This window comes from Dromiciops gliroides, chromosome 1 (assembly GCF_019393635.1).
Source record: "Dromiciops gliroides isolate mDroGli1 chromosome 1, mDroGli1.pri, whole genome shotgun sequence".
Taxonomy (NCBI): domain Eukaryota; kingdom Metazoa; phylum Chordata; class Mammalia; order Microbiotheria; family Microbiotheriidae; genus Dromiciops; species Dromiciops gliroides.
In genome coordinates this window covers 6056787-6071922 of record NC_057861.1, presented here as the reverse complement: position 1 = coordinate 6071922, position 15136 = coordinate 6056787, and the positions used below count along the sequence as shown (strand labels likewise).

Genomic DNA, 15136 nt, shown 5'->3' with positions numbered 1-15136 from the left:
TTTTTGTAGCCAAAGTCCATCAGGAACCAGCTGCTTCTGTCAAGAGCTGGAGTACAACATGGCTCCAGGGCTAGGCCTTAGGCCTCGTCTGAAGTTCCCCATGCCATGATTTGGAATAGAATCACCTGGAAAATGTTGTTTCCTCCCTGACTCCTCCACCCAGGACACCTGTTTGCTGACATCACAGCTGTATGCCCACCCAATCACCACGAAGGCCTTCCTGTTAGCCCCTCGTCTCATTTATTGATCTACCCAGGGCACAAGGGCTAAAAGAAGCTGTCGATAAAGCAATCAGCAACTAATGACAAAGCCAAGAAATTCCTCCCCATGGCTGGTGTCAGTGCCCAGTGACCACAAAGGTCTTTTTTCATCTGACTGACCACTTCCGTCAGCCATTCTCCAAAGCCTCCTGTGGATGGCAGTGAGACCAGCAATCAAGGCTGGGGTAAATCAAGGCCAAGCCCGGGGGCACCTGGGGATCCTGGAAACAAGCCACCATTTCAGCAGAGCCCCAACCCAAAACCAGAGCAGATTTTTAAAAAGAAGTTAGAGAGCAAGGAACCAGAGCAACATTCTCTCGGGCACATCTCCCTTGGGGACCTCTCTTCTCCAAGTCTGCATGGTGCAGCACCGAGATAATCTCTGTACATTTGTATTAGTACAGTGTCAAGCACAGAGTGGGCACTATGTAACCCTCGAGGGCGATGATGCTGATGCTGAAGGGAACTTAGAATTTCACTTTAGCTTGGTGGTGAGGGCAGCATGATAGGTAGAGTGTCTGGTCCAGAGTTGATGACCTGAGTTCAAACCCAACCTCTGACATCATCTGGGTGACCCTGGGCAAGTCATTTTACCCTGTTTGCCTCAGTTTCCTCTTCTGTAAAATGAGCTCAAGAAGGCAACAACACTCCATTATCTCCGCCAAGAAGACCCCAAATGTGGTCACGGAGAGTCAGACACAACTGAAATGACTCACCACCACTAACAATTCAATCCGATCAGAAGGGTAGCGGTCTACAGTCTCCTACACAGATAGTAAAAGTGAGTAGTGGAGGTAGGATTAGAACCCAAGAGACTGGACTCCCAAGCCCAGTACTCTCTCACTGGTACTAAGGTAAGATTTTGCTCTGCAGTAAAGAGCTGGGGCCCAGTCACACATAAGGATGAGCAAGGACAGTGTGGGGCAGTGGGAAGGGCACTCCACTTGTGGTCAAAGGACTGGGGGTCGCCCACCACCTTGTCCTCGGGAAGTCATCTGAGCCTCCTCCCTTGTCAAAGGGAGGCTGGTGGGCTACTGGCCTCTCTGGCTCTGAATGTCTAATTTCCTAAGTCTTCATTTCCTCAGAACTACGTTTTGCCTCAGTGACAGCAATTCTGCAGCTATCAGTAGGGAAGTGAGGGAGGAAGCCCCGGCCCCCATCGGAGCAGAAGCCATTTTTCAGAACACTGTCCGGACTCACTGAGTCCTGGAGGGGCAGACCGTTCCCAGTCTGAAACAGAAGCTTCCTCTATGACAAACAAGTGGGGCAGAAACCCAAGCACCCCTGGCCAAGCCCACTTCCTGCTCCTTCATTCATTTACTGAATTCCTTTGATTGCGGTTTCTGTGGGCCTCACAGAACAGGGTGCACCCCACTGCCTCCACCTCCCCTCCTAACAGATAAGCCAGCCAGCTCTTCCCACCCCAGCAAACTCTGTCAAGACAAGGAAACAATGGCCAGACATCCCTGGGGCCCAGGTGCTGGGAATCAGACCCATTCTCTCCCTTTGGGTGCAGGGAGATTTCCAAGAGATCGTCAGGGTCTCTTTGCAGCTGCTTTTCAAAGAGGGCATTTGGGTAGAAGAGAGGAACAGCCCCCCCCCCCCGAAAAGGTGGGGCAGTTTTTGCAGAGGGGATGGGGCACCAGGGAGGCTTTGGGGCTCAGTGTCCCCATGAGGGAGGCAGACACAGACTCCAGGAGCACCCCCACTCCGTGGCTACTGGTGGGAACACAAGACGTTTTGGAGGGGTACTTTTCTTTTGGGGGGGAGGCAGGTGGGAGGAGACCCTGGCCCTCTCCTAGCCCCTGGATTCTGCTGAGTATAAAGGCCTGGGGGAGCCAGAGCAGGGAGGGGAAGGGGTCACAGAGAAAACAGGAAGTTAGTGGGGGGAGGGGGCACCAGAGAGAGGAATGGGGGGGAGGGGGGAGACATACCACAAAGCAGAATGGAACTAGGGGAAAGGCTGAGGGGAGGGAGCCAACTTCTGAGAGGCAAACTAGGTGGGGCGCAATAAGGAATGGGGCTGGGGTACGGGGAAGGTGGAATGGGGCTGGGGTACGGGGAAGGTGGAATGGGGTGAGGGCAAAGGGGGACCCAGAAAGGGCTATGGTAAAGGGGAGTCATAGAGGGGAGGGGGCCAAGGTAAAGGGGGACCATGGGGGGAATTCACAGAAGGGAGGGGCTAGGGTAAAGGGGGGGCCGGAGAGGGGAAGGGGCTGCATTATGGGGCGGGTGTTGCTAGGGAGGAGGGGTCTGGTAAATGGGGGTCCCTAGGGGGCAGGGGGCTGGGGCTGGGGTGTCCTAGGAGGAGGTGATGAAGGGGGCCGCGGGGGGCAGGGGGCTGGGGCTGGGAGGTGATAAGGGGGGCCCGGGGGGCAGGGGGCTGGGTCTCCCCAGGAGGGAGTGATCAGGCGGGCCCCCGGGGGGCAGGGGGCTGGGTCTCCCCAGGAGGGAGTGATCAGGCGGGCCCCCGGGGGGCAGGGGGCTGGGGCTGGGGTGTCCTAGGAGGAGGTGATGAAGGGGGCCGCGGGGGGCAGGGGGCTGGGAGGAGGTGATAAGGGGGGCCCGGGGGGCAGGGGGCTGGGTCTCCCCAGGAGGGAGTGATCAGGCGGGCCCCCGGGGGGCAGGGGGCTGGGTCTCCCCAGGAGGGAGTGATCAGGCGGTCCCCCGGGGGGCAGGGGGCTGGGGCTGGGGTGTCCCTAGAAGAGAGGGAGCGTGGTAAAGGGAGGGCCTGGGGGGCGTGGTAAGGGGGACCCCCCCCTCCCTCTCCTCACCTGGAAGTGCTCCTGGAAGCGGATGGGCAGTATCTGCGCCATGGCCGGGGCCGGGTCTGGGGTCGCGGCCGGGCCGGACCCCCTCCTCCCGCCTCTCCGCCTCCCCGCTCTTGCCGGGCTCGGAGGCGCGCGCACGCGCTCCGTTCGTGCCCGCTCCCCCTCGCCCCCCCCCCGCACGGCGCACGCGCACTGCGCCGTTCTCGTCGCCCCTCGCGTCCCCTCCGCCCGGATCCCTCCGCCCCGGCCGAGCGCCCACTAGCAGGGTCCCGAGACAAGAAGTTCGCGCCGCCCCCTCCCCACCCGCGCGCGCCCCTTGGTCCCGACGGAATGGGCGAAGTCAGAGGGGATGGGGGGGGGGCTTGGCCCTAACCTGGGGTCACAAGGGCGGGGATGGGGGCGAGGGGGGAGACTAGGTAACGCTCCGCGGGGTCACGTGAGACCCTCTCCCCTCTCCCCTCTCCCCTCTCCGCGCCGCCGCTGGGGCAGAGGGGAGGGGGAAGGGACCGTTATCTCCGCCGGCCCCAAGCGCGCCCCCGACACCTCCCGGGAGCGCGACCGGCGCGGGGCGGGGCCGCGGGAGGAGCCGGGGAGGGGGAAACCGAGGCAGCCGCCCTCAGTCCCGGGCCTAAGGGGAAACTGAGTCACCCGCCGAGGGCGGCCTGAGTCTAGATCGTCAATTGCCCGGGGCTTCCTCTTGTAATTGATTTGTCCCCAGGAGGAAACTGAGGCTGGAGAGAGGTGTCGGAGGGGCCGCCACCAGCCGCCCACCCCACCCCGGACAGGGAGTGAACTCCCCCTCCCCAAAGGTATTCAAGCCTGTGCTTGGGAAAGAGCCCTTCTGTCCGGCGCTTCCTTCGCTGAACTGCCCCGCTGTGGGTGCAGGGTAAACTGAGTCACCCGGGGACTCCCCCCCCACCCCGCCCGGGGATGGGGACCCCTCTCCGCTTCAACCGCGATTGGATCCTCTGTTTATTCAACCCGGACAATCCCAAACCCTGCTTGGGAGGGGTCGGAGAGCCCAGGAGGCCCGTCACTGCTGGGGGGGACACAGCGGGGGTTTAGGGGGTAGGGTAGGTGCTGCCAATATACTGGGGGATTTCATGGAGCCGAAATGGGGGGGTGGGAGGGAGGGAGTCCAGGGGCGGGGTCACACCGCGGGGTGTGGAGGGGGGGAGGGGGAATGGCCCAGGAATGAAGGGCTTTAAAAGCCCTGGAGATGAGCGAGTTTACGGGCGGGGTGGGAGGTGTTGAGTCGGGTCTGGCTCCTTCTGAACCCCTGGACCACAGCCTCAGACCCTTCTCTTCTGCGCTTTCCAAGGCTGGGAGGGGGCGTGGTCAGCCCTAAACTTCAGCCATCCCACTCTGACAGTTGAGGGGAGGATGGAGAATTGTGACAGGCGGGAGGTGCCCGAGGGTCTGCTCTAGGGCAGCCGCTGTATCACAAGAGAGAAGGGGGCATCCAAAGGATGTTGCAAAGGGAGATTCGATAGAACTTGGCAACTGGTTGGATATGGGGGGTGAGAGAAGAGTGAGGCCTTAAGCTTGGGAACCTGGGAACTAAGTGGTACCCCAAGAGTTAATTGGGAAGTTTGGAAGAGGGGAGGGTTTAGGGAGAAAAATCATTGGGTTTGGTCCGGTGGTTTGGGGGAGGCGCTGCTATCCCCAAGGCTCTTGGGCCCAGGGGCCTGGTCTGAGGGGAGAAGGGGGTCAAGGTGATGGTGGTTTGACTACCTGCCTCTCTCCCTCCATGCCTTGCTGCTTGGAGGGCCTGGAAAAGATTTGCTTAGATCTGTGGAAGCTGGGAAAATCACCAACCAGGACATCATAGTAGAAGAGAGGGAGAAGGGACGAGGGCCCAGGACAGAGCTTTAGGGGACACCCCAAGGTAAAGAGGCAGCAGCTACATGACAAACGAGCAAAGCAAAATGAGGAGGAGCCATCAGACAGGTAGGAGAGGTGTCACAGCAACCTAGAGGAGCAGGTCAGTGACGAGCAAGCGTCAGAGTCTGCAGAGGGGTCAGGGCCCGTCGATTATTCCAGACCTCACAAGCACCTGCCCCTCGAGTCATTGGATTTGGCAGCTCTGGAGAGAAGTATTTCAGGTGAATGAAGAGAAACCAGACTGCAAAGGGCTTAGAATCCAATGAGATGAGAAAAGAAGTCTGGGCACTCACCGTGGGGCCTTTCTCAAGGAGTGTATCCATGTATAGGAGGTAAGAGGATGATAACTAGGAGCTAACAGATGGAGAGAGGTTAGGGAGGCAGTGGGCATGGAGACAGTAGGATGGAGAAAGGGTTGCCTTGGCCAGGAGAAGGACCACTTCATCATGGGAGACAGAGGGGGGCAGGGATGGAAAATGAGAGGAGCATGAGACTAGGTCTTCAGCTCAGAAAGTTGGGGGAGAGCCGACAAGGAGCTCTGAGGGGGAGGAGCGGGAAGGCTTGGAGTAGCTGCTGTGGCCGACGGAATGGCTCTGACAGCTATGGAAGGATTGCCTTACTCCAGTGAGGGCCCAGTGCACAAGGGTCTTCTCTCCCAGTTCCGCAGCCTCTCTAAGGCCTCTTCACCCCGTATCTGCCCCTGCCTTTGGGGCCTGTTGCCAGGGTCTTACACAGAGAAGACCATCTGAGGAAAGTACAATCTCTGCTCCTGAATCTCTGGGCTCTTCCATCTCCTCCTCCCCACCCCCCTAGTCCTCACTTGGCCACTTCCCTTGTCTGAGCTGTCTTCCCTCTTTAGACTATAAACTCATTGAAGGTAGGCACTTTCTTTTGTTTACATTTGAACTCATTTAATGCTTCCCTCAGGAGCAGTGAACAGGACCCAAGGGAGCAGAGCTGGGGCTGGGGAAGGCATGACATTTGTGTACTCTGGGACTGGGGAGCAAGGGATGTGAGGGTAGTAAATCCCCAAGGGCTCTGGCTGGGGGAGATAAGGATGGCCCGAGAAAGAACGGAGGGCTTGCAAGGATTCGTGATCGCAGTGAACGGGTAGGGGTTGTAAGGAAGAGGACAGGTGAGCAGTCAGGGGAGTTTCAGAGTTCATCAGCATGGATGTGATGAGGGACAACCATTTCTGTGTGTAGCTGAGGAGGGCAAGGGGAGTTACGGTTCTTTAGGGCATAGGGCATATCAGTAAAGTCCCCTAGAGAGAAAGCATGAATTAGACTAGGAGAAATACAGGGAACTGGGCACTGAGCTCAGGTAGGAAGGAAGGGAGGGAGAGAGGGGAAGGAAATGGGGAAGGAAGGAAGAGGAAGGGAGGGAGGGAGGGAGGAGAATGCTTCAGATCCCTGGATAACAGGGACCAGCATCTTGATTGGTTGGGTGATAAATCTGGATCCTCAAAAAGAAGAGAAGATGCTGAGTAGAAGAGTTAGAAGGTGTCTGCCCTCAGCCTGAACTTCAGGTAAGAAAGTTGGATGGAAAGGTGAACTGCGTCAGTTTATTCAAACAAATATATTAAAGTCTGTGCAGAGCATCCTATGAGAAGGAAAGGCTGGTCACCCACCGTGGTCTTTGCCCTCAGGGCAGGGGCATAAGCTACAAACACCTGTCAGCCACCACATTACTTGGTGAGGGCATAGAAGGTTGTCAAATGTCCCCACTATGTTCAGATTTCTCCTTCAGGGAAAGGACAGGAAAGAGGAGTCAGAAACTGACTTAACCTAACTGAGGTTTGCCCTAAATGGAAAAATTCGAGAAGGGAGCCCCCAGGGCTGACCCCAGCCCACTCCTCAGGTGACGGCTGGGTGGAGGACTTAGCGGAGGCTCCAGAGAGCTGTGTGTCAACAGGCAGGGCATTTTGATCCAGTTAAGTCTGGACTCCCAGCAGCTGGGGCTTCTTCCCTTCCATGAATTTCCTTGCTTGCAGTCCAAGAGTACAAAAATTTCATTAAATGAAGCAGCCTATTGCTTAGAACCTCTAAGCTTTGGGAATAGGTTGCAGATGTGGTTTTGCTAAAAGCCAAGACTCATGCCTTTAAAACCATTGCGGGGGCGGCTAGGTGGCGCAGTGGATAGAGCACCAGCCCTGGATTCAGGAATACCTGAGTTCAGATCCGGCCTCAGACACTTGACACTTACTAGCTGTGTGACCCTGGGCAAGTCACTTAACCCCCATTGCCCCGCAAAAAAAAAAAAAACAAAAACAAAAAACAAAAACAAAACAAAAAAAAAACATTGCGGCCAGTCTTTTTGACAAGAGCTGACGATTATTCCCGACCTCACAAGCACCTGCCCCTTGAGCCAACATAAACTCCTTTGGCCTTCTCTTGGTTGTCTCCTGCAGTACCAGGTGACCAAATAACAACAAAAGCTCTGATTGGCTCACCCTGGGCCCCCGGGGTCCAGACCGGCTCATCGTCCAGAGGAAGTAACAGAAAGAAGTTCAAATCTGGGCTGTACAGATGCTAGTTCTGGTGGCCTGACAGTTTCAGGACTGTTCAGATACTCTGAACAGAGCCTCTTCTCTAGCAGAAACAAAGTTGTGCTGTTGTCTGGAACCCTGGCTCCAGCATGGGTCCCTTGGTGATGGTTGGCCTCGGCCTTGCCTGCTGGCCTCTCGCAGCATCCAGGACTGGCTGACCTGGATTCCCCGATTTTGGCAATGGTGGTGCTGACCCACAGACAACGTTACATAAATCCACCAGTATTAACAGTATGAGCCCCTAAATCTCTTTCCCTGTGTTTGCATATTTCTAGATTCCAAGACAAGAAAATTTCAACCTTACTCACTGGAGGAAAGGGATTTTTATTTTTATGTTTAAGCAAAATGACAAAATTGGCCAGAAGTCAGGCCCTCGCCCAGTGAAATAAGAGAATAATAAGCTATCCTTGTGAAGGAACAGTATGTTCTCCCAGACCAAGCCATGGATGGGGAAATAGGAATTCTTGGGTTCTGCTCCTGGGTGGGTCACTGGGCAAGTCAGAACCCAAAACTCTCCCTTTTGAGCTTGGTGGTTTTTGGGGGGGGTGTTCATAGGGATGACAACATGAGTAATGAGACTTTTGGGTGGTTCCTTTATAGCTAATGTTCTTGTTGCTATATTAGCAACAAAACACAAATACATACAAGATCTTGCAGTAAACTCATGTCTAAATTCCATCAGATTTTTAAATTAAATTTTCTAATGAATTAAATTACATTTTCTTCCTCACCTCTCCCTTTCCTCTCAGTAAAAGCAAAACAAAGCTTTTGTAAACATATATATATGCATAGTCAAATAAATTCTCTATGGACTGTGTCTTCCCCTAGAGTCTGCCCATCACCTCTTAGGATGTAGTAAATAGGCTTCCTCATGGATCCTTAGAGTTCTTAAATCTTTGTGGTTTGTTTTTGTTTTTTTAGTGAGGCAATGGGGGTTAAGTGACTTGCCCAGGGTCACACAGCTAGTAAGTATTAAGTGTCTGAGGCTGGATTTGAACTCAGGTCCTCCTGACTCCAGGGCCAGTGCTCTATCCACTGTGCCACCTAGCCGCCCCCGAGTTCTTAAATCTTTGAAGATAAGATGTGCCATTCATCAAGCACTGATTAAGTACCTATTGTGATCAAGTCCCTCTGTTAGGTACTGGATGCTCCAGGATGACTTGGTACCAAAAACTCCATGCAGACAACACAGTATGAGGAAGGGTTTGCAGCCATATTTTTGTTTCCAACCCCTTCCCTTCTCCCCAAACGTCTTTCATTGGAAGCACACTTAGGCCTCTATAACTGTCCCAGCAATTTCTCTCCCAACCCATCACAGGCAAATAATGTTAGTTGTTGGGTCACTTCAGTCATATCTGACTCTCCGTGACCCCATTTGGGGTTTTGTTGGCAAAGATACTAGAGTGGTTTGACATCTTCTCCAGCTCATTTTACAGATGAGGAAACTGAGGCAAACAGGGTGAACTGACTTGCCCAGGGTCACCCTGCTAGTGTGTGAGGCCGGATTTGAACTCGGGTCTGACTGCAGGCCTGGTGCTCTGTCCACTGCACCACCTAGCTACCCAATGTTTTCTCCTTTTGGGGGGGTAATTGTTGGGTAACTTCCCCATCTCACCTTTATATGTCTTGAGAATCAACCCTTATCGTCCTCCGAATCAGGTTCCCTCCAGCATGGACACCCACTGTGGCTACTTGGTCCTGTCCAGGGATTTCTTTCTCTCCATCTGGGCCTGGGAGCTTGTAGGAGGAAGGCATCCCTTGCCCTCTGTACCTCACAGGGTTCTGATGAGGAAAGGACTTTGCAGAACTGACAGTGTCATGTAGATCCCGTGTCTGTGGGGAGGCTGTGGGAGGTTCACAGTGCTTGGCACGTGGTAAGCACCTGATTGATCAATGCCTGATTCATTCAGCAGAGGAGAGCACTGTACTTGGAGTCAGGACTCCTGAGTTCAAATCCAGCTTCAGACATTTACCATGTGCCTTAGTTGCTTCATCTGTGAAATGGTGAGAATAATAACTGCCTCCCAGGCTGTTGGAAGGATCAGACGGCATATTTGTAAAGCGTATTTGATAAACTCGAAAGGACTAAATACTTCACTCACTGGCCTGCACAAGGATTGATCTGCCCACACAGAATGTGGCTGTTTTGATGCTGCCGAGCCGTGTGAATTCATCCCCTCTTCCTTGCTCCCCCTCTCCTGCTTCACGAACGTACCCAGAAGCCTCATTTATTTGGTGCCCATGTGCTGATTTGGGTTAGATCCTGAGGCAGGGTTTGCTGTAAACGAGTGGCCCTCTCTCTGGCCGGATCCCCTGGCCTCTGCTTGCATCCCAGAGGAAGCTCTCCTCCTTGCTCCTGGCTCTTTCTGTCTTTGCTCCATCCCATTTCCTGTCTCTGGGGATTCATTAGACTCCCTCTGCTTTCTTTAGTGTCCCTCCCCCACATTATCTTACATCCATCTTTGTATGTAGTTTGTCTTTACTCATCTGTGTCCCTGAGGTTACCCTGCAGTAGACTGTAAGCTCCCTATGGGCAAGTTCTTTGGCTCTCCAGCACCCAGCACAGGGCCTGTGATGAGTGGGAAAGTAGTCATTTTCTCCCACGGATGGCACCACTTTGAATGGGGTGGGAGGCCTGTGTCTGTGTCCCGAGGCCATGCTTGGTGGCTGCCTCCCCACCGCTCTTTGTCTCAGCTGGGGATAACGACCCCACGATGGCCAAACGGCTCTCTGGGGTCCAGGACCACCCCATACAGCCTGGTTTTATATAAAGCAACATTACGAACTCTGGCCATGCAGACGCTAATGGGCAGAAGGCACAAAGGGCAGCGAGGGTTGGTGCTTGGTGGTAACAATCTCCATAACATCTCAGGATACCAGGGCAGAAATTCCGAGGAATCCACTGTCAGAAAGGGCCTGGCCCTCTTCCCAAATGACTTCTATCTGCTTCCCCCAGAGCTCTCCTCGCCTTTGTTCTCTCTGGTCCGAGGGCTCTTGGCCCCTCTTTGCTCCCTGGGAGAGCCCCAGGGAGTCTGCTGGTCCGTTCCTGCAGGGCTCTGAAGCAGGGCCCCCAAATCGTAGCCCTGGGTGACTGGTGAAGCCCGGGCACAAGAGCCTGAATGCCTGGCGGCAGCTGGTCCAGGAACCCCTGGCGTTTGCTGAGTCACTCTCCTCACCACCAACAGCTGCAGTGGGCGCTGTCCTCATTGCAAAAGGGTTCAGCTTACCGTCAGCTGTGGGTGAGGAGGGGAGAGAAAACTCCAGGTGGGCTGCAGCCCGTCTGCATCAGAATATCCAGGCTGGGCCTGACATCCCAGTGAGAGCCCACAGCCCACGAGCTCCACAAGTCTTACTTCCAACACTCAGGGACTGAGGGATCCCAGCAAATCACTGAAACTCGGTACTTCAGCTTCCTCACCCCCAAGATGAAGGTGAGATGGAAGCAGATGGGATCCTGACATTCCAGAGGAGCCTGGGTCATTCGGGGGGTCCCTCAGCCAAGACAGGTGAATTCATCCCCTCTTCCTTGCTCCCCCTCTCCTGCTTCACGAACGTACCCAGAAGCCTCATTTATTTGGTGCCCATGTGCTCCATCTTTAAAACTGGGTGGACCGAGTGGTTAGGGCCCTTTTTGGCCTCCATCTTTCCCCCCACCCTCTTTTCTAATCTGCTGGCCCAGCTTGGATTCCATGAAGTGAACTGGTGACAGGAAGAGCTTCACACACTGAATCCCTGCAATGCCCCTCCCGTCCACACCCTTATGAACTCCCAGAAGTGGGTTGGCCAAGCTGCTCACATTTGTGAATGTTCCCACAGCTGGGCTCTCACTTCCCCTTCCCCTCCCTCCCTTCCCTGTTACATTAACCAATGCCTGGCATGTAGAACATGCTTGTCCATCAATGAAGGTAGGTGTGCTCAGCTTCTTCAATCTCTGGCTTACTGGCCATCCCATCACCTTGGCTGGGGAGGATCCCTATACTGTCTTTCAGGGGTGGGGGTGAATCCAAGGCCAGTGCTCTATCCACTGCGCCACCTAGCTGCCCCACCTGATCAGTTCTTGATCAGACTTCTAGGAAGCAAGGAAACAAGTTTTTTTAGGTCCCAGGAACTGCTCTGAGCACTTTACAAATATCTCATTTGTCCTTACAACAATCCTGGAAGGCAGTTGCTTTCATTATCCTCATTTTTTTGTTGAGGAAATCTGAGGCACAGAGGTGAAGTGATGTGCTAGTAAGTGTATGAGGGTGGATTTGAACTCATGCCTTCCTGACCCCTGCACTAGAATCTCCCTCACCTCCACTTAACCAAAGTACTTTCTACCAGCAGGCTAGATTGAAGTTCTTTGCATCTTGTCCCCCTGAGGGCAGGCACTTTCCATTTTTCTTTGTATCCCCAGCACCAAACACAGTGCCTGGCACAGAGTAGGTGTATCATATTTATTGACTTGACTCGACTTAAAATCAGTAATGATTTCTGCCCTTGATGAAGATGATTCTCAGGACTGGCTGCCATTTTGAGCGCCAGTCTGTTAGATGAATCAGAACCATTAACTGAGCTCTGTAATGGTGTTTTGTTTGTTGGGTTTTTTTTTTTTTTGTGAGGCAATTGGGGTTAAGTGACTTGCCCAGGGTCACACAGCTAGTAAGTGTCAAGTGTCTGAGGTCGGATTTGAACTCAGGTCCTCCTGAATCCAGGGCCAGTGCTCTATCCACTGCGCCACATAGCTGCGCCCTGTAATGGTGTTTTATTTTATTGTGGAATGCTATCTTTGTTGGGGAACACTTAAAAAACTCAACAATGGCTTGTGGAAGAGGAATTTCCAAAGGCAGGATGGATTGCTGACCCTTTGAACTTGAGATCTCTCTAAGCAGAGATGATCGTTAGAATTCATTTAACTGATTAAATTAGCCTCTAGATGGCTTGTGCCTCAAACACAGGCTCCAGCATTTTTCTTCCAGTGGAGGGCATGAATACTAAGCATACTTAGGCCATTGGGCAGCTTCACTGTATTTTCCAGTGTGGTCCCATGAAAGGGAAAACCTCAGGGCTTCAGAAAACCAGGAGGGTGGCTTCAGGCAGAAAGAAGGTGAAGAGGAGGGATAGTAATGGCACAACCCAGTGGGAGCCTGAGCAAAACCACAATCCCTGGGGAAACCCTCCTGGAAAGATGAAAAGGAAATGAGGTTCTGAAATAAGGGAAATGATACTGCCAAGAAAAACTGAAAAAATTGCAAAAGACGACAGAGTCCTGGGTTAGTAACTGAAAACCACAGGGACACAGGTGGTGTTTCCTGCATTGTTTCTGGCTGAAGGCAAAGGATACAGAAAAGAACTGATCTGGGAAGTGAACAGCTGCCTGGGAAGGTGATGGCTCAGGATGGGTTTTGGACTTGTGGACCATGGCTTAACATGGAGGAATGACAGATTCTTGCCTAGGGATGCAGTACACCTAGCAGAAGTTTCTAAGAGTTCATTTGCTTACCAGTTTACAAATCTAGACCAAGGGGCTGTAAACTAAAAAGAATGGGGCGGGGTGTGGAAATCCTCTCTCTCTCTCTTTTCTCCCTCTCTATCTTCCTCTCTGTCTCCCTCCTCTTTCCCTCCATCCTCTTCTCTCTCTGTCATATACACACACACACACACACACACATATATATACACACGTATATGTATGATATATGTATTTATGTATATATGTATATACACACAATAGATAAATAGAACAGTAAAAAACTGAAAAATTAGAAGAACAGGGAAGGTATCTAGAAAATGGTGAGTATTTAGAACATAGAAGGCATCTAGAACATGGAATATATATGTGTGTATATACCTATGTATGTATGTATATGTGTATATATGTATATGTGTGTGTATATATATATATATAGACATTGAAATTTTTTATATAGTACTTACTATGTGTCAGCCTCTGTTCTAAGTACTTTACAGTTATATTTGATCTTCATTCCCTATTGGGAGGTAGAGACTATTGTTATCCCCAAACCAAGACAAACAGGTTAAGTGACTTGCTCAAGGTCACATAGCTAGAAGTACCTAAGACTGGATTTGAACTCAGATTTTTCCAACTCCAAAACCAATGCTCTATGTGCCAAAACTTCTTAAACTGTGGGTCACAACCCCATAAGAGGTCACATAACCGAATGTGGGGGGGCCATGAAAAATTTGGCAGGAAATGTTTGACTTGTATACCTATTTTATGCACCTAATATACATGGGGTCCTGTAAAACTTTGTCTGGCAAGAAAAGGGTCGCGAGTAGGAAAAGTTGGGGAAGCCCTGGTCTGCACCCTACACCTTAGCTGGCCCCTACAAGATGGCAGGATTTTGGCCTTGGCCTATTGGAACTCCAGAAGGCCGTGAAGCCAGTCCCTGGTAGGACAAGTAAAGTCAATGAGCATTTATGAAGCACTTACTGTATGCCATGCACTGTTCTAAGTGATGGGGACACAAAGAAAGGAAAAAACAAAACAAAAAAGTCCCTGCATTCAAGAGTTCAACATGCAAACATTATGTGCCAACAAGTTCTATTCAGAGTCTGTTGGAGATAATCAAGAGAGGGAAGGCAGGGGCAGCTAGGTGGCGCAGTGTATAGAGCACCGGCCCTGGAGTCAGGAGGACCTGAGTTCAAATCTGGCCTCAGACACTTAACATTTACTAGCTGTGTGACCCTGGGCAAGTCACTTAACCCCAATTGCCTCACCAAAAAAAACCCCAAAACACCTTTATAATAAAGAATTTAAAAAAAAAACAGTAGGAAGAGACAAATTCCCTTTAAAATAACTAAAAGAATGTACAACGCATGTGAGAGCCTACCTACCAAGATGCCTATAGGAACTACATGGATGCAACTACAAGACACCATCTCCTCCTCCTTTCTGCCTCAAACATACTCATGTTTGGCCCATCCTTAAAAACCCTCACTTGGAGATGAGCAGAACCAGGAGAACATTGTACACAGTATCAACAACATTGTGTGTTGAGCAACTGTGATAGACTTGATTCTTCTCAGTAATACAGTGGTCCAAGATAGTTCCAAAGGGCTCATGATGGAAAACACTCTCCAACTCTAGAAAAAGAACTGTTGAATCTGGATGCAGATTGAACCATACTATTTCTATTGTTTTTGTTGCTGTTTTTCTTTTTTGAGGTTTTTCCTTTTTGCTCTGATTCTTCTCTTATAACATGACTAATGCAGAAATATGTTTAATGTGATTGTACATATATAACCTATATCAGATTACTTACTGTCTGGGGGGCAACTGGGTGGCACAGTGCATAGAGCACCGGCCCTGGAGTCAGGAGGACTTGAGTTCAAATCCGACCTCAGACACTTGACACTTAACTAGCTGTGTGACCCTGGGCAAGTCACTTAACCCCAGTTGCCTCACCAAAAAAACCCAAAAAACAAACAAACAAACAAAAAAGAACTTGCTATCTGGGGGAGTGGGGAGGGAGAAAAATTTGGAACTAGAAATCTTATAAAAACAAATGTTGAAAATTATCTCTAAATGTAACTGGAAAATAATAAAATATCTATATGGAAAAAAACCCTCACTTAATCTATGCCTCTCCATTAACTATGGTACCATCTCTCTTCTCCTCAGTGGCCAAAGGCCTTAAGAAGGTTGTCTATGATAAGTACCTCCACCTCCT

General features: G+C 51.7%; 1 protein-coding gene across 4 annotated transcripts in view; it reads right to left on the bottom strand.

Moving 5' to 3' along the window:
* Positions 1–3158, bottom strand: part of CLTCL1 (clathrin heavy chain like 1) — an 81674-nt gene extending 78516 nt beyond the window's left edge. For all 4 annotated transcript variants that reach the window (XM_044003687.1, XM_044003670.1, XM_044003696.1 and 1 more), the window contains exon 1: positions 3035–3158. In XM_044003687.1, coding sequence (XP_043859622.1) covers positions 3035–3076 — 42 coding nt within the window. In that variant the 5' untranslated portion in view covers positions 3077–3158. The remainder of the gene's footprint in view (positions 1–3034) is intronic.
* Between the last annotated feature and the right edge of the window lie 11978 nt (positions 3159–15136).